Below are 18,258 nucleotides of genomic sequence, written 5' to 3' on the forward strand. Positions count from 1 at the left end.
GCCTTTTCTGGGCTTTATTTGGGATTTAGTGTCACAGCTACGGCAGCCAGCATCGGGGCTGCAGGTGTCCCCCAAGCTGGACTTGTCACCATGGTGATTGTACTGAGCGCCGTTGGCCTGCCCGCCGAGGATGTTACTCTGATCATTGCAGTTGACTGGCTTCTGTAAGTTTATGGCACTTGATATTTAATTAGTTTTTCTTTTTCTTTTTTTTTTTTTTTAATGTTTACATGAGTTGTCTGGGAATATGTGAGTCTGAGAAAGAAAGCAACAAAATCATTTAGGACTGTTGCAGGAAATGGACAAAGATTATTCTTATGGTCAAGCTTGTTCAGAGTTGAATGTAGTAATGGCTTTAATTGTGAGAGAAGCCCTACTGCATGGGATGGCAGTGAATAACCTCACATTCAGAGGTGCTATCAACCTTAAAAGTAGCAGCCACATAAATCATGAGCATAATGCAAACTTGACAGTACCAAGGAGGGCCTCTGAAGTGTCAGCAGCCACCACATTATGCTAAATACAGACACCATTAATAAAAATCAAATGTAACAAGTATAACATCTTAGTTGATTTCAACAAAGCACATAAAATCCATACACTGGTGAAGAGGTAGTGGAGGACAACATAAACTAAGCAAAGCTGGCACTGGACTCCACATAGTGGGCATGCGCATGGTGGGCTATACGTGGGGCTGTGCTGCTGCCACTACTTAGGTTGGGCTGTTGTTCACTAAGAGCACTGGCCCAGCACCTTGATCAACAAACACATATAAACTCAGAAGGCTTTCCTTATGCCTCATCCCAGCTGTCTCAGAGGACTTCAAAACCCCTCAGTCCCATTTGGCTGCTCTTTCTGGAGAGAAGCCTTTTCACTAGAAATCTTTTCTGTTCGAGTTATGCTGAGGTTTTTCTCTGTTAGTTTTGCAAAAGCCCAAAGAATCGCAGAATGTATCCTGGAGTTCAGAAGGACATTGACACTCAGTTTTGTGCCATGATTCACAGCGTGACAGGATTCACAAGTTAAGGAGTATAATTTTACTATGTAATACAGCTTTTTTGCCTCCTAAACTGTGTGAGTTTTAGTTCTCAGACCAAGGTCTTGTTCATCTGCAGTAACTCAGCATGGATGATATTTCATTGGTATCAATCCAGAGATCTTAATTGTTTCATAATCTTTGCATGTCTTCTTTAGCTCATATTTACACTCAAGGTAAATGCCTTCCTGTTCCTCCCCCACCCTTTCCAATAATTTTCTTGAAGGTTTTCTGGCAGCAACCTATGTATTTCGCAGATCTATTTAATTTATTTGATTATATAACCCAATTTTGCAAGTAGAGAGAAATGCCAGTCTCCAGAAAATCAGGGCTGTTGGATGGATCTAAGAATCAATTCAATTTATGCATAAACATAATTGCTCCAAAACAAGCAGCTCCAGCCACAAGTACATTCTCTCAGTCATCTGTCTACAACAGGCTCTAATAGCTTTGTTTGCTATATTCCTGGTAGACATTTAACTTTGTTAAGGATAGTGCAGATTAGTACAAACCACTGGCTTAGAGCAGTTATCTAAAGAGTCTAAGAACAGAACAAATGTATATTGGTTCTTTTCCCAAAGTACTTTTCCAGCCTTTTGCAAATTGCAGCTCACAGAGTTCCTGAGTTAAGAGGTGTTTTTTGTCATCTTCTTCCCTGAATGCCTCATTGTTTTGGGACCCTTGTTTCCATAATTCCTGTGGAATTCTGAATCCTATTAAAGTGTTGTGCAAAGACATATTTAATTTTGTTTCTTCTAATCTACATCCTAATAATTTTATTTGAAGCCCTCTATTTCTTTTGTGGGAGTGAGAGAGAGAAAGAGAACAGTAATTCCCATTTTCTCATAGCAATCATAACTTTTATGATCTTGACTCCACTTTCAAAGTTCACAGTTTATGTGATTTTTGGGCTTAGTATGAATCATGGAAGCTACCTGTTCCACCATGAAGCGTACAAATAATTCAAGATGTTTCTGGTTGGAACTGAGGCATTTTTCAGACTGAGGTTTCTTACTGTGTAAAGCAAATTAAAGATTAATTTTTTGTACCAGGGATCATTGCTAGTGCATTTTGCACCTCAGGGGATGGAATGCACATCGTGATGCTATGTAGATTATTAACACTTTCGCCTTTTGTACTTACTGCCTAAAATGTATTATTTTGCAAACTATTTGCTAGTAGTGGCTCATTAACAATCCAGCAGTTAATTATGAACTTATCTAAGTTTTATTGCATAGGCTTGAGGAGTTCTTCCACATGTTAAATGAAGAATAGAAAAATTAATTGATTACAAGTATTATAATAGATGAGCTTCCAGTTCTGTTGATTTGTCTCACTTGTCAGACTGATTCTACCAGAATTTTGCTTTACCTCTCTCCCTTTCCCCACCACATATTTTTATTCCACATGGAAAAAAATGTGGGAATTTTTTTAGCTCTGGAGTTCAGCAGTTCTAGAAGAAGAATATATATGAGACATGCCAATTCACTTCACTGTTGTTTTGGCAATGTATTGCAAAATATTATGAATATCTCAACCTCAACATCTCTGCACAGAGAGAGAAACCTGTTCTGCTACAGAGCCTTTGCACTGTTATGTATCTGAAAAGAAAAACAAGGAAGAATGGCCTTCCACTGTCCATACTTCCACACTGATTTTCAAACTTTGTTATACTGCAAGGGGTTTGTTGCTCCTCTGCCAAGTAGTGGCAGATTTTTAAGGCCTGCAAGTCACATTTCTGTTTGGAGAAAAATCAACAGTGCAGAATTATCATATTCCTTTAAGTGACTTGTTTAACATTTTTGCCTTTTGTACTTACTGCCTAAAATGTATTATTTTGCAAACTATTTGCTAGTAGTGGCAAACTTCAGCCCTTTAATGATAAGGTAGCAGAAGATAGCCTTTCCCCTTTCCAGGGTTTGGGTCAGAATACTGAAGATGCTGGGCTAGGTGCTCACGTGGCTGAAAACATGGCTGTTAGAATCACAAAAGGCACAATATAGACTCTTCCTTCTGCTGCACCCCACAGTCTCTCATCACAAAGGAAACCAGCTGTGTAGCATACTTCAGGGCCTGAGAGGTGATCCTTGCAACGTTTTTAAGGGTGTGCCACAGCAATGGAATTCTGCTCTAGACAGACAAATGATGTGACTTGCATTTTTGCATGACCTATACACAATAACTTGTCATGAAAGTGACTCCAGGCTTCTTCAAATACATGTGGGCAAAATTCTGTTTCTTGTTCTACAAGACTTTTTTCTTTTAATTGAAGAATTACCCCAAATCTGCACTGGGAGGGAAACAGTGCTGCATTTGCTAGAGTAGGCTTACTTTTACTAAAAGGATTTTCTCAGTAACATCCTGAATGGTTTGTCTGACAACATTTTTTATTCCATAGGGATCGATTCAGAACAATGGTGAATGTCTTGGGAGATGCCTTTGGTACAGGGGTAGTGGAGAAGCTCTCTAAAAAGGAGCTGGAGCAGATGGATGTCACCTCTGAAGTCAACATAGTCAATCCTTTTGCCTTGGAAACAACAATACTTGATAATGATGGAAGAGAGACCAAGAAATCTTACATCAATGGAGGCTTTGCTATAGATAAGTCTGACACCATATCCTTCACACAGACATCTCAGTTCTAAAGCCAGTAGCTTTCAGGTAAAACAGGAGCACTAAAGTACGTGGCCATATGCAATATCTCAAAAAGGTTAAAGGATAATTGAGAATGAATTACGTCTCACTAGCATTTGATTTACTACACAGATTCTGATTAACCTTCCAGTTCTGCCCCCTTCTCATCATCTCTCTCAACAGTTTGAACTCACCACTCTTAGTACGTGCTGATAGGTTGAAGAAAAAGACAGTTGTACAATACTTTTTTTTTTTTTTTTAAGAATATACATTTTTGCTGAGGCTATGAAATGCCTCTTTGGAATCAGCATGCTCATAAGTGGGTATCTTAGCTGGGACAGCCAAATGTGTTTTACTCAGGAGTAGGACAACATTTCACACCTTACCACATCACGAAGCACCTATATGAAATACCTTTTAACATCCTTGCCTTCTAAACAGGTCGCACTGTACTTGACACCTCCTGTAACTTGATCATTTGCCAAATTGCTAATTTCTGCAGCTGAGGGGATACTACTTGCGTGATTCAGGAAAAAACAGACCAGAAGGGCCTTGAAATAAGTACATTTTACTGTGAACAGAGTTTAGTTTTCTTTAATTATGAAATAATTAGGCATGGAAGAATTTCTAGTATTTATGTAGCTAAGTTTCACCATGCCTTGCACGTGAGTGCCAACTGCTGGGATTGGCCTTCAGATGTGAAATCAGTTGCTACAAGTTTGCTCTTCTGGCATTTGAAGAGCTTTTGTAAACTGATATTTCACCTATTTAGGTCCACTTGGATGGCCTCTTAGTACATTTCCATCAGAAAGAGAAAAAAGAACATTTTCTGTTGTTCACCTTTGATTCTAACCAAATAATAGTCAGCTCAAAAGAAGCATAGGTCATGAAGATGAAAATGCACAGTGCAAATTCTAAACCTTTCCTTTTTGGAATAAAACCAGATATATTATCAAGATATATAGAAATTGGACTGTTTTTTCTAGAAAGAAGCCACTCTGACTAAACCTTTTACCCAGACCAGTTGGGTTTTTTTGGCTCCTTGGTTTAGTTTGCGAGTTGAACATGCAAGTTTATAGCTGCAACACTACTACAGTGCCAATATGATATATCTTATGAACTGTATCTTATGAACCATTTCTGGACCCAGAAATTCATGTCCTCGGGTGGCTTGCTATAGAATTAAGAAACACCGAGAACTTCCTCATAAGAAATCTCCATTTTCTAAAACATTTTATACAAGATTTCCATGGTGCAAAAACCACTCTCTCAAGGGAGGAGTTGCTGTAACAATTTTTTCTTTTTTGCCTTGCACATTGAAGTAGTTAGCCATTTTATATATAAACTAAACTGAAATTCATATACAGTTCTTTGTTTGTAAATAAGCTTGTGGTAAACATAATATCTCACTCATATGCTAACAAAAAAACCCCTCCAAGTTCCTGCAGTGTTATATACTCAATTCAGTCCTACACTTTTGTATTGAAACAAACCAGAAGCGTGCCAAAGACAACTGATTATTTAAAATAAAAATAATTTACTGTAGATTTTGATAAATTGCACCTTAAATTAATGAGACATAATACTGTATTTAAATTAAACATCGTAAATTGTATGGAAATGTTAATCTAAGTATTGGTATGTTTATACAAAATAAATAAAATGTACCGATTGACTAAATCAATCTTTTACCTTTGCAGAAACAGTATGAGACAGTCTTTATTTGTGCAGCTTTGCATATGGGAGGAAAAAGCCTACCAGTTTCCATGACTAGCCTGTAGTCTGTGCTTTGTCTTTAACTAGCTTTTTAAGTCACCCTTTTATGATCACCTCATTATGTAGTCACCCTGTTAATGGCGTACTGTGAACAGTGTTCCTAATGTGTTACAAATAAATAATTTCTCTCTTAACTCGTTTTAGCCTACTATCCTCTCCTTACTGTAGAGTATTGAGTTCCTTTAGCTATAGAAAGAAAACCAAACCCTATTGAATTCACTAGTTACTCAGCTGTAACCTCGGCGAGAATTACACTCTTCTACCATTAAAATAACTCCTTAAGAGCAGAGTGCTGAGATTGCAAGAAAGTCCTCTTAACTACATATAATCTGGACTGGGAGTATGCTAGTAAATACAGAGGAAGCAGGGGATTGTTTATCTATTAGTTTTTTATGTGGATCAGTTCAGCTAAGCAGGGGTTGACAGTGCTGTTTTGCCATCAACTCACCACCAAGAGACCAAACCATATACAGAAGATACTGTTAAGACCAAGGATGCTCTTTTTGACACTATTCCAAGTATGTACCTCCTGTATATGTGGAAACAGCGTGCGTGGGCATTGTGTCCTCTTCTCCATAGCCTCCTGGTCTGGAAGCTTTGGAGAGTGGTGGACAGTCTCCCATCAGACAAGCACCAGCAGGTGCACCTCCTAGTTGTGGGGGGACACGCAGACATCTGGGCCCCCTCCTGGTTCTGGGAGGCCATCTGGACATCTGGGTCCCCTCAGGGTTGTGAAGGGCACCCCAAAATCTGGATCCTCTTGGGGAGCTGCCCAGACAGTTGTGTCCCCCCCTGGTTGTGGTTGGCACCCCATATATCTGGTTCCTTTGGGGTTTTGGGGTGCCACCTGCCCCCCATCTCTAGGAGCCCAAAGAAGGAAGAGCAGCCAGCAGACACTCCCGCATCCAGCTGCCTTGGTCTCCTCAGCACTGTGGGACTGTCCAGAGGTCCCCAACTCAGGCCATGTGTCCATGTGTGTGTGTCTCCATGCCCGATACTGAAGCCCCTCAAGTTCCAGGAGCATGCTCTCTGCTCAGCCCCCAATTCCTGACCCATTGGTGACTCACAGCACTCTGTGTGGCTGCATCACTGCCCTCAACTGCACTGTACAGGGGCACCCCAAGGTGGGGCAACACTTGAAGGGATGGAGGAGGTTGGAGTACACCTAACACTGTCCCCTCCAGCCCAAGATGGAATGTGGATGAACAGCAAGGGGAGCAAGGGAATTTTTAGGTCCCTAACCTCATGTTCTCCCCCCGAAGGTGGGGTGGCTGAAGAACCAGGGGGTGATCAAGGAAGACCCCTACAGCCAGGAGGTCCTGACCCACCATGGCTGGAAGCACAGGACTCGATGATCTCTAAAAAATCCCCTCCGATCCGATGTGTTCCATGATTCCATAGCTCTGTTACAACCGGCTGCCGGGGCCAGGTGTTACCTGGCAACAAGAGACAGCACAAACACAGGCACATGCGTGTGGCTGGGGCTCAGAAAGGCAGAGGAGGAGGAGGAGGAGGAGGAGGAGGAGGAGGAGGAGGAGGAAGGGGGCTGCTGGCTGCCCAGCTCCTAACTTGCTGGGTTCCCTCTGAGCACAAACGCTCCCATTCACCCAGGACAGGTGCTGTGTTTTGGGGCAGGGCAGAAGCCATGGCCTCAGTCAGCCTGTTGCAGCTGCTGGATGATGCCATCGGGACGCCCGAGGTAAACGTCAACTTAGAGGCCCTCCGCAAACTGCTGAAGCTCATGCTGGATCACCTGAGGCTGCTGGGCATGCAAGACGTGCTCCCCTCGGCTGTGGAGGAGACCCAGCCTGCTGGATCACACCCTGGCCTGCAGAAGGAGGGCAGGACTGAGGCCGGAGCCCAGGGCATGGGGCAGCAGCCCCAGGAGCCAGGGGAGCAGCTGTCTAGGAAGGACCTGCTGCAGGGGACCAAAAGTGGCCCTCCAGTCACCTCCATGGCCACCGACGTGGAGAAGACTGAAGCCAAAGAGAGTGGCATCTCTGATGTAGAGGCTCCTCCCAGCCCCCGGAGTGCTCCCCTTAAGATACCCCCATCCTCCTCTGAGGTCTGTGCACTTATACCAAAGTTTCATTGAAGCCCAAGCTCATAGCGGCAGTTGGGGTTTCACTGTGGGAAAGGGGGTTCTTGGGAGGAAGAGCTGGGGATAAAACACTTCTCTGGGTGCTTTGGATCCTCTTCATGCAGAGTCTGTCTCTGCTGACGCAGGCTGTGCCATTAGCTGCCCAGGGCAGGGGCAGGAGCTCTCGTGGAGCTTTCACCTGGGGCTCACCGCTGCCACCCGTCTCTCCTAGGCCACAGCTCTATCTCAGGATCCCTATGAGGATATGGCTGGGATGAAGGCCACACAGTCCAGCATGGGAGAGGAAATCCAGAGGATCAAGGAGGCACTTGGCCAGGTGAGCTACCACCATCAGCAAGGTGTGGGTCCAAGGCAGCAGCCAGTGCCCTTGCCTCTATGTGCTAGAGGTTCAGCACCCCTGGATCTGGCCCTGCCAGATGAATGGAGAGTGCTGCTCACAGTGCCTGGCTACCAGGCTTGGCCAGACCCTGCACTGCCCCCCACATGGAGAACATGGCAGGAATGAAGGTCCTGCAGGTACCCAGGGACCCTCTCCGGGGGCTCAACCTCACCACCTCCCTCTCCTAGGCCACAGATCTCTGCGAGGATCTCCGCAAAGAGGTCGATGAAATGAAGGCCGCACAGTCCCACGTGGAAGAAGACGTCCAGATGATCCAGAAAGCTCTTGGCCAGGTGAGCTGCTGCCAGTGCAGGAGGGAGAGAGCTGGGTCCCCACACCCTCCCTGCCCCTCACCATCTTGCCCTGCCATCCCTGGCCTGTGGCCCTGGGTATTGCCCAGCATGAAGGGCACCAGGAGGGAAGAGAGGAAAGGATCCACCAGGAGTCCCCCACCTCTGCCTGCAGGTCAGGACAGTGGTAGAGGTCACTGCCTGCCTTAGCCAAAGGGATCTTGAGGCTCTTTGAACTAAACAGCCCTGAAAAAGGGGGGAACATGGGTGCTGGGAAGGAGAGAAGGTGAGGATGTACCAGTGCAGGGCAGCCAGAGCTGCCAAGGGTCCCTCTGGCTTGTGCACAAGATCAATTATGGATGCTCCTGGGTCCTGACTGCTGCCTGTCTTCTCATCCCACTCCAGCAGAACCTCCAGGATCCTGTTGGCCATCCGCTGTCCCTCCATGACCAGTCTGCCTCTACCAAGCCCCATATTTCAGACATGGAAACCCTGGGGTCAGGCTCTGATACCCAGAGCACCACCCCAGGGATACAGACAGGGACCCCCAGTGCCCAAAGTGGCACCACCGGGACACAGCCCGGATCCCAAGCAGGTCACCCAGCAGTGGAGAGAATCACCAGAGACCTGCGTGAGCTCCAAGGCCAGGTGACCTCCCTGCAGGGCCTGGCCAGTGACCTGCAGGGCTTGGCCAGTGACCTGCAGGGTGAGAAGGAGAAGGTGAGCCTGTGGCAGTCCCTGAGAGGGCTGCAGGGGTGCCAGGGGGAGTTGGCAGGGAGGAGGCAAACAAAGGACCCTCATGCTGGGAGAACATAAGGTCCATGCTCTGACTTTGCTAACACCACCCTTCCCAGATTAGGCAGCTGGAGGATGCCCTCGGAAAGCAACATGTGGCTGATGGCAGAGACGAGATCTCCCAGCTGGAGTAAGAGGATGGGAGAGGGCTTTGTATCCTGTGGGGCTGCAAGGGAACCTGGAAGGTGGCCAGGAGCATCCAGTTTGGGTGGTGAGGGACACCTTCCAAGTGGCCGTGGAGAAACTCAGCCTACTTGTGCCTTCATCTCACTGGCCAGGCCTGCACTGCAGGAGGTTAAACAGGAGCAGAAGGAGCTGAGAGAGGAGCAGAAGGAGCTGAGAGAGGAGCAGAAGATTACTAAGGCCACACTGAAGCAGCTGGTCACAGCCAACCAGCTTAAGGAGAAGGTGAGGTCCAGCAGGAGCAGTCCCACTCTGGTCCCAAACAACAGGGTGCTCCTTGTGGGGTTCCTGGCCACATCCCCTGCCTGGCTGGGGCTATTGAGCCACCGTGGCATGCAGGTCTGCTGGCTGCATCCATCCTACCTCCCCTTCCTGCAGCTGGATGAGCTGAGGGCAATGGTGGGGAGTGTGGAGCAGAAGCAGGCAAAGGCAGCAAGCCCTGACCAGAGCTCAGACACCAAGGTGCTGAAGAAGCTCCTACACGACTATGAGATGCTCCGCGAGCGGGTGGACTCCTTAGTGCCACAGCAGGTGCAGAGCTCACTGCCACAGAAGAGCCAGGTGGGCAAATGGCAGCATGGGGGGCTTGGGAGGGTGTGTCAGGACCCTCGTATCAGGTTGTGTTCACTGTAATGTGGGGCAGCCCCTTGCTGTCCCCCAAATTGATTTGGACAAGACAGCAGCATGGAAGCGAGCAGGAAGCTAAAGCCTTGATACAAATGTTGTGCTGGCACTGAGGGCTTGTGGCACTGGCTGAGTACCCTAAATCTGTCTCTGTGGGGCAGCCAGACACCACTGGCATGGCATCATCTTGTCGTCTTCCTCCGTGCAGCAGGATGAGGAGCTGCTGAAGAGCATCCAGGCCACAGTTGTGCGGGTGGAAGGGGACTGTGAGCAGCTTGGCTATGTCACAGGAAGCCTCCGGGATGACCATCGCCAGCAGCAGAAAGATATTGAGGTGGGTGGCTGAACCCCCTGCAGGGTTGGAGTATCCCCCAGGCACACCCCAGCCTGGGAACCACCAGAGATCTGATCCCCTGCCCACCTGCTCGCAGCACTCTGTGGATTCAAAGGGCCTTTCCCAGAGGTTTTTGGGTAGCAGAGAGCATGGGATGCTTGGCTGGCCAAGAGGCAGCTCTGACCCTGCTGCAGTGTCATGGAATGCTTTCTGTATTGGAAGGCTCTGTTCCGGTCCCTGGAGAGTCTGGAGAAGAAAGCAGACAAGGAGGACCTGCTGCTGCTGGTACAGTCTTGAGGGGCCTGTCACCAACCAAGGAGTCTCAGGCAGGATGACAAATGCCCCTTGTCCTTTGGGTGCTCAGTGGCAAAACTGGCTTTGGTGTGGGGGGAGAGTGTATTTCCAGACTGGCTGCAGATCCCTTCCCAGGTCCCTCTATCTCCTCTCTCTCCCTGGGTCCCTTCAGCTGGTGGAATCAACCCCACAGGGGTGATGGGGTGAGCAGGCCATGCATCCCAAAAAGGGGCACAGTGTGCCTGCAGGAGCAGTTTCACCTCTGTCCCCAGCGGACACTGGCCCTGCCTGTTGAACCTCTACCCTGTCCCCACCACTGTCCTGCCTTTCCTCCCTGGTAGAAAGAGGATAAAGCGTCCCTGGGCAGCAAAGTCAATTGCACCCAGTTTGAGGCGAGCATGGAGAGTCTGGAGGAGAGGATGCGGGAGATGCTGAAACGAGTGTTGGGCCAGGAGCAGCGCTGGCAGGAGGTCCACCAGCAGCTCCGTGATGCGCTGGACTCCAAGGTACGGGGTGCCTTGTCCCCACTGCACAAAACTGGCTCATTGGGGATTTTGAAGCCCAAAGCAGCATCCCTCTCAGGATCCCCATCTTGGCTTTTGCTTGAGGACCATCATGTTCCATCCTGGGGCAGCTGGCTGAGGATGTGCATCTGTCCACAGCTGGATCGCCTAGAGTTGGGACCTTTCCAGAAGCAGCTGGAGGAGACCTGGGGAAGGATGATCAAAGAGCTCAAAGACGAGATGTCAGTCACTGCAGATGATGCTGCAGGAATTAAACAGTGAGTACAATGGGCATGGTGTTGGCTTTGAGGACAGCACTGGCCTCGTTTACTCCAGCTATCCCAGCCAGTGCCCATGTGGTACCCTGGCATCGGACAAGAATAGCTAGCGAACCGCAGGGATGGTGACAAAGCATGATGACTCTGCATTCTCCATCCACCAGTAGCATGTTCGCCACATCAAAGGAGGTACCAGGAGGGGCATCTGCAAAATGGAGCCCTCCAAACCAAAACTGGGATGTGGGTGCAGAGGTGAAAGGATAGGGGACAGCAGGTCGTTCCTGCAGGCAGGAGCACAACATACGGCGCCACAAGGGCTGGGTCATGACCTGCCCTCCTGGCCAGGGGCAGGGGGGTCATGAGTCCTGACAAGACAGTGACACTGGGGTTCAGATGGCAGCATGGGCACCTGTGCCCTGCCTCTCACATCCCTCCCTACCTGCCCTGGGCAGCTACAAAGTTCAGAGGTGCCAGCATTGCTTGTCTCGTTTTTCTGCTGGGGGGGAAATTAGGCTCAACACCCTGCAGTTCCCCATGCAAACACTGTGAATCCTTGCAGTGACATGCCCGGCACCTGCTGCTGCCTGTGAGCTCACTTGTGCCCAGCACCTGCTGCTGCCAGTGTGCAGGCAGCACTGCGGCCTCGCCAGGAGCTCACCAAACTCCTTCTCCCCTTAGGCAGCTGCTGGTCCCTTACAAGTGCCTGTCCTGCGACCGGGACCTCAACATGCAGGTGCCTGGCCCGTGAGTAGCACCCAGCACTGGTGTATCGGGGGGCTGCAGGGGTGGGACGGGGGGGTCGGGTGCCGACAGTGCCCAGTGTCAGGCATAGGGGTTAGGGAGTCTGCCTTGGCATCTGACTCTGCTGAGCCCCCTTCACCGCCCTGTCTGTTAGCCAGGGAATGGGAACCCCTCCGGAAACCTCTCCCAGAGAGCAGCAGGCAGGGGGATGCTGTGCGCTACAAGCCTGTGGGTTTTGGGGTGCTGTCCCAAGCTGGGATGACTCATTTGTCCCCATCACCCACCCGTGGCTCTTGTCTTCCCCAGGCACATTGACACACTCCCGTTCTATCCGCCAATGCCAATCAGCCACGCTGTACACACCACTACCATCATCACAGAGGAGCAAGCACAACAGCATGGTTACAGGTGGGGCACATGGGGACCCATCCCTGGGCCCTGGGGTGCAGGATAGTCATACCCTGGCAGAGGTAGAGGGAGTCAGGGGGTCTGGGTGGGGCAGGGAAGCAAACGGGGCCACAGAGGGCCAGCTGTCCTTGCCCCAGGTCTCGAGGGTTTTAGAGCTCCTGCTGTGCTGCCTCATCCAGCCCTGAGCTCAGGCTTGGTGGGGGGTTGATTCAGCATGGTGGGACAGGCATGGGTCTCCTGCAGCAGTTGTGGGGGAGTCGGGAGGGACATGCCCCACTGGGGCACTGTGGGATGAAGCTCAGGGTACCACAGAGCTGGGCACTGATGATTCCTGTGCCCTGGCCCCCAGGAAGCTGCCCAATGGCAGGTCCCACCTCAAGATGCAGAGTGACAGGGGCCAGTACACATCCAATGCACAGCTCAAGGATGCCCTGTGGCTCTCCAAAAAGGTAGGGATGGCAAAGGGAAGGATAAGTCAGGGAGCACTGAGGCTGGGAGGGAGATGCTGAGTATCTGTGGGGATTCGTGCCTCAGTTTCCTCAGAGAAAGCTGAATGGGAAAGGTTACTTGGGGATGCTGAATTGGGCTCAACACTGCAGCCAGCCACTCTCTCCTTCCCAGCCTGGTGTGACTGAGCTGCTGGGCACAGATGGCTGCATCAATCACAGACAGGAGCACAGGCCTAAAGTGGCAGTGAGGGCACAGGACAAGCTGGGTATGGCCCTGTAGGGCACTGGGGAAGGGGGGAGTGAGCTCCAGCTGTTTGCCAGCAGTGGGTGAGCAAGGCTCTGTGTGCATGGCTGAGTAGGTGGAACTGTGGTCTGAGGTGGGCTGAGGAGGGGCGGACACAGGATAGATGGGGAGGACTGGTGGATGCGGGTGTTTGAGCTGGAGAGCTGTGTGGGGATGGCCCTGGCCAGTGTGGGACAACAGCCTGTCTTCTGGAGAGCAGGGGCCAGCACTCTGTCCCGCAGGGCCTCTGGCCAGGCAGGTGCCCCTGCTGCCTGTCCTATCCTGGGCTGGCAGAGCTGCCCCTAGCCAGGGCTGCCCCTGGGCTGCAGGGGGGCTCATCCCTGTCCCTACCACCCTACTAGAGCACCGGCCAGCCTCTGACCCCCGCCACTGACCCCAGGCACCATGGCATTTGCTGCAAATCCAGTTCCCCCAGATGAAGCACTGGACAGCCAGCACCAGGGCTGGGACAGCTGCCCAAAGAAAAGGGATTTCTTTCCAAGTTAATAAAAAATTTAACCTATTGTTTTTTTGAATTTTCTAAGCAAGATTGATTTCAAAACTACCCTCTCACCCCCTGCCTCAGAGCCACCACCGCAAAGCTGGCCAGGTACCACAGGGAATGGCAAAGGTTCAGTGGTGGCAGGACCAGGGGAGCATGGGGGGCACCCCCCAGGCTGGGTGGTGTGAGAGAACTGGGGGTGTGCCCCCAGAATGAAGGCAGGGGAAGGAGTGGGGCCAGGGGATGTCCCCGAGCCAGGTGGAGGGTCTGGGCCTGCCCCCCAACCCATGGGATGGGATGTGGGGGACAAGAGGTGGAGTCCTTGGGGTGCTGGTTGCCCCACACGTGGGTGCTGGTGCAGCAGGCTCAGGGTGCCCCTGCAGCAGAACTGCTCTTTGGTGGGGCTGGGGGTGGGTGGCAGCCTGAGCAGCGCTGCTCCCTCTCCCACCCCAGACCCAGGGGGGCTTTGACATCATCCTCAAGCCCTGGGAACGTAGTGAACAGGTGGGACCCCAGCAGAGCCCTGGGATTCCCGTGGAAGGTGCAGTGGTGACCCCACTGTCACCACTGTCCTCACCATCCCTGCCATCTGCTCTGTCCCTCGTGTCCCCTCTGTCCCCACAGGTGACCATGACCGTGCAGCAGGTACAGCAGTTCCTACACCACTCATCCCTCACAGGTCCTCAAGGTGCCCAGTGACGTCATTCTCATCTGTGTCATATTCCCTGGCTCTGTGGGGACCCCTCAACCCCACCTTGGAGTGCTTCCCCCAGGTGGGGACCTTCAGGGGGATGGGAACCATCAGGGGTGGGGACATCCAGGGTGATTGATCTGTGGGGACAGGGATGTCAGGGGTGTTGGGGCCCTTGGAATATTGGGGACAACCATGGGAGTCTGGGGACAGCTATGTGGTCAAAGACCTCTAGTGCTGGTTTGGGAGTTTGGGAAACACTAGGGCATTAGGGGACATGCACGGTTGCGGGTTTGGGACTCTGGCTGTCCCACCAAGCCACAGTGCTCAGCGCCCAGCAGGCTCAGCTGTGGGCACCCAAGGGGGACAGAGGCAATGCCTCTCTCCTCACAACCCTACATACTGGTGACCACCCACTGCCTGGTGAGAATGGGTGGGGTGGATGGGTGGGGGGTCCCCTGAAACCATAGGATGTCCTTGCAAGGGAGGACATGGTGCTGGGCAGGGGTCCCTGGGCCATATCCAGGCAGTCACCATTGCTGCCACTGTCCACCCCAACACCATCAGGACAGTGTGCTGGGAAGTCAGGCTGAGGAGGGGGGGGACTAGGGGTGCTGGGAGGTTGAAGGTGCTGGAGGAGGATGGGGACATCTTACCCTGCTGCAGGGGATCAGGATGCTGTGGGATGAAGATACCTTGGAATTTCAAATGACTGAGAGCCCAGGGCTGGATGCCTGCTGCCACATGCTGGAGGATAAGTCCAAGACTGGCTGGCAGGTTCAGATCTACTTCTGGAAGACAGTGGATATTTACTCCAGAAACTTTACCTCATCACTGCTGGGACGTTTGTGGCAGCAGCATTTCCAGCACCATTCTGGTTCTTTCTCTGGTTTCTCCTATATTGGATGCAGTTGGTGATGCCTTAAAGTTTTTTGATTTTTTGATTTTTTTATTTTTATAGATTTTTAAAAGTAGTTATGTAGTGGATGTAGATTTTAATGTATCAGTATTTCTAGTAGAAGTAACTACAGCAGCATATAACTCAGGTATTGTTTTCACACTGAGGTCTCTACCAGCATAATTAACATGCATTCTTTTACTGTCTCACGATATTACATCTCTTACCAGTATTTTCCAGTAAAAGTAACTGCAGTAGCTTAACAGTTGCACATACCAAACCCCGTCCCCTATCAATCCCTCAAAATTCTGTTAGCTATTTAGTCTCCTTATCAAGGTAGAATTGTAGAAAAACACCTTAAGGCCTGCACCAGAAGATGTAAACATAGGCATAACGACCTTAAAGCCTGGAACTTTGGAGGGCCTCCAAGGACTCAACGTGCGGAGAGGAGAATGAAGATGATGACAGAAGGGTCCCAAACTCCCCCAGACTCAATTCCCAAGTGGGTGTGCCAAGGGGCGGAGTGGGGTGGAACTGGGGGGTGGGCGAGCAGGGATTGGATGGACATCATTATAAAATTATAGAACTTGTGTCCAAACGCACGCGTGGTGGTTTGTATTCCTGGGGCCTGGGGGCTCATTAAAGCTTCTGCTCTTCTCATCTTATCTCCAACCTAAATTGGCCTGGAGTCATTTTTCCTCCTCGGTCTTTTAGGCAATATTGGCTTTGCAGCAGTGTTATTTTCCCCCAATTTCATTTGAACCTATTGCCTCCAGAACTTCTCTGAAAACTTCATATCTTTTTCTGAATTTGCATCAGCCAAAATCTTAGTCATCAAAACCTCCTCTCCACACTTAACAGAAGTCCTTCTTTCCACGGTTGAGCCCTGAGAAGCCCGGGCTCAACCGTGCTCTGCACGGAATGACATCTCCTCTCCATATAGTTCTGGCTGCAGGGCACCTCCAGGAGGGAGGACAGACTTGCCAGCATCCATCCCCTGGCTCCATGCTGTAGGAAGACTACTGCAGCTTCTGTAAGCAAAAGGACATGGGCCCAGGCTCCCCAGCCTTCTCATGGTCCCTGACAGGATCATCCTGGCTTCTCCAGATTCCCAGGAGGATTGCATTGGAGGATGGGAGGCCAGCTGGAAATCTGTGGGCAGAGAGCTACTGGGGTGGGGAGCCACAGCAGCAGTTGGAGAGGAGATGTGAGAGCAGGGTAAGGCACGGTGCTGTGGCCCCATGGGGTCAATGATTTCCACTCTCGAACCAGCAGGAGTGAGCTGGAGCATCTCCGTGTGGTCTGGGAGCCAAAGTGCTCCTTCCTGATCTCTTCTCTTGGGACATTGCATTTACAGCGGGAATGCAGTGCGAATCTGGTCTCTACAGTGGGCTTGAACATCCTTTAATCTGTTAATGTCTTCCTGTTTCTTGGCACCATGATTTTATGGCAACATAACCACTGCCTGTCAAGCATAGGCATCAGGATAAAGTTCATTCTTTTCCTGGACTGACTGTTGAGGACAGAGATACGACCATCATGAGCCTAGCCCTGATGCAGAAAACATGTACAGTGGGAGCAGAGGGTTATGGAGCTGGGAATGGGGCCACTGTAACATGGGCAGGTCATCCATCCCTGACCTGCAATCCTGCGTGTCATCTGAGTTCCTTGGGGGTCCCTGATGTCCCTGGGTCCCCAGCCAGACCCTAGAGGTCCTTGTCCCTATGTATGTCCCCAACCACCCTGTCCCGTAATTGTCCTCAACCCACCCATAGTTGTCTCAATCCCCCCCAGGTGTCTTTATCCTCACAAATCAACCCCCCCAGGTATCCCCACCCCAGACCGTTCCCATACCCTTGGCAGTCCCTACCCCTCTGAAGGTCCCCACCTGGGGGAAGCACCACAGGGTGTGGCTGAGGGACCCTAGGGGACCAGGGAATATGACACAGATGAGAATGACGTCACTGGGCACCTTGAGGACCTGTGAGGGATGAGTGGTGTAGGAACTGCTGTACCTGCTGCACAGTCATGGTCACCTGGGGGAACAGAGGGGAGGGACATAGGGACAGAGCAGATGGCAGGGATGGTGAGGACAGTGGTGACAGTGGGGTCACCACTGCACCTTCCACAGGAATCCTGGAGGCTCTGAGCACCCTCTGCTGGGGTCCCACCTGTTCACTACGTTCCCAGGGCTTGAGGATGATGTCAAAGCCCCCCTGGGTCTAGGGTGGGAGAGGGAGCAGCGCTGCTCAGGCTGCCACCCACCCCCAGCCCCACCAAAGAGCAGTTCTGCTGCAGGGGCACCCTGAGCCTGCTGCACCAGCACCCACGTGTGGGGCAACCAGCACCCCAAGGACTCCACCTCTTGTCCCCCACATCCCATCCCATGGGTTGGGGGGCAGGCCCAGACCCTCCACCTGGCTCGGGGACATCCCCTGGCCCCACTCCTTCCCCTGCCTTCATTCTGGGGGCACACCCCCAGTTTTCTCACACCACCCAGCCTGGGGGGTGCCCCCCATGCTCCCCTGGTCCTGCCACCACTGAACCTTCATCCTTCCCCATGGCACCCTTCCATGCTGCTAACTTGTCCAAGTCAGTTTGGGGGACAGCAATGGTTTATGGCCCATTCTAATGACATGACTGCTGTTTGGCCCTGCTTCTCATGACCGTGTAGTGGTGCCAGTTGTGCCTCACTGGAAAAGAGGAAATTGGCATGATAAAAAACATTACCACACTTCCACAGGATGTGCTTCTTATCAGCCCTCTCCCTTACCTGGCTTGAAAACACTTTAAGACATCAATCCCAGGTTATGAGGGACACAATAAATCGCCAAGCTTAACAAGATTCTTTATTCAGTCTATCACAATTTCTCCTTTTTTCAGTTTTCTGGGGTTTGGTGTGTTTTCATGTGGAAGATTTGGTGTGCTCCTTCACCACATCTCATGCTGCTGTGGGGGAAATTCAGGTCTAAAGTGTGCCTGAGAAATTATTTTACAGAATAAAAGGCAAAAAAACCTAAAACCCCACAATTCAAATTTCTTTTGCTCAGCCCAGCTAC

General features: G+C 50.7%; 2 protein-coding genes across 8 annotated transcripts in view; both read left to right on the forward strand.

Annotated features, from left to right (window-relative positions):
* Positions 1-5,580, forward strand: part of SLC1A1 (solute carrier family 1 member 1) — a 53,990-nt gene extending 48,410 nt beyond the window's left edge. Inside the window, exons 11-12 of the mRNA XM_032675677.1 lie at positions 30-164; positions 3,435-5,580. Coding sequence (XP_032531568.1) covers positions 30-164; positions 3,435-3,681 — 382 coding nt within the window. The 3' untranslated portion in view covers positions 3,682-5,580. The remainder of the gene's footprint in view (positions 1-29; positions 165-3,434) is intronic.
* Positions 5,581-6,715: 1,135 nt separating this feature from the next.
* LOC116780524 (kinesin-like protein KIF7) lies at positions 6,716-17,996 on the forward strand. 7 transcript variants are annotated; one of them, XM_032675662.1, is made up of 18 exons: positions 6,720-7,511; positions 7,759-7,863; positions 8,115-8,219; positions 8,622-8,936; positions 9,071-9,141; positions 9,290-9,419; positions 9,573-9,755; positions 10,027-10,152; positions 10,375-10,437; positions 10,788-10,952; positions 11,109-11,227; positions 11,906-11,971; positions 12,275-12,376; positions 12,726-12,825; positions 12,998-13,091; positions 13,654-13,718; positions 14,235-14,255; positions 17,943-17,996. In XM_032675662.1, exons 1-18 carry the CDS (start codon positions 6,915-6,917, stop codon positions 17,979-17,981), a joined length of 2,466 nt encoding a protein of 821 aa, XP_032531553.1. In that variant the 5' UTR covers positions 6,720-6,914; the 3' UTR covers positions 17,982-17,996. The 7 variants fall into 7 exon arrangements, with proteins under 7 accessions (XP_032531551.1, XP_032531550.1, XP_032531549.1 ...); XM_032675661.1 differs by lacking the exon at positions 17,943-17,996 and having other exon boundaries at positions 14,235-14,324; XM_032675660.1 differs by lacking the exons at positions 14,235-14,255; positions 17,943-17,996 and having other exon boundaries at positions 6,716-7,511; positions 10,030-10,152; positions 13,654-14,012.
* Positions 17,997-18,258: the final 262 nt, after the last annotated feature.

Source organism: Chiroxiphia lanceolata, chromosome Z (genome assembly GCF_009829145.1).
Source record: "Chiroxiphia lanceolata isolate bChiLan1 chromosome Z, bChiLan1.pri, whole genome shotgun sequence".
NCBI classification, from domain to species: Eukaryota; Metazoa; Chordata; class Aves; order Passeriformes; family Pipridae; genus Chiroxiphia; species Chiroxiphia lanceolata.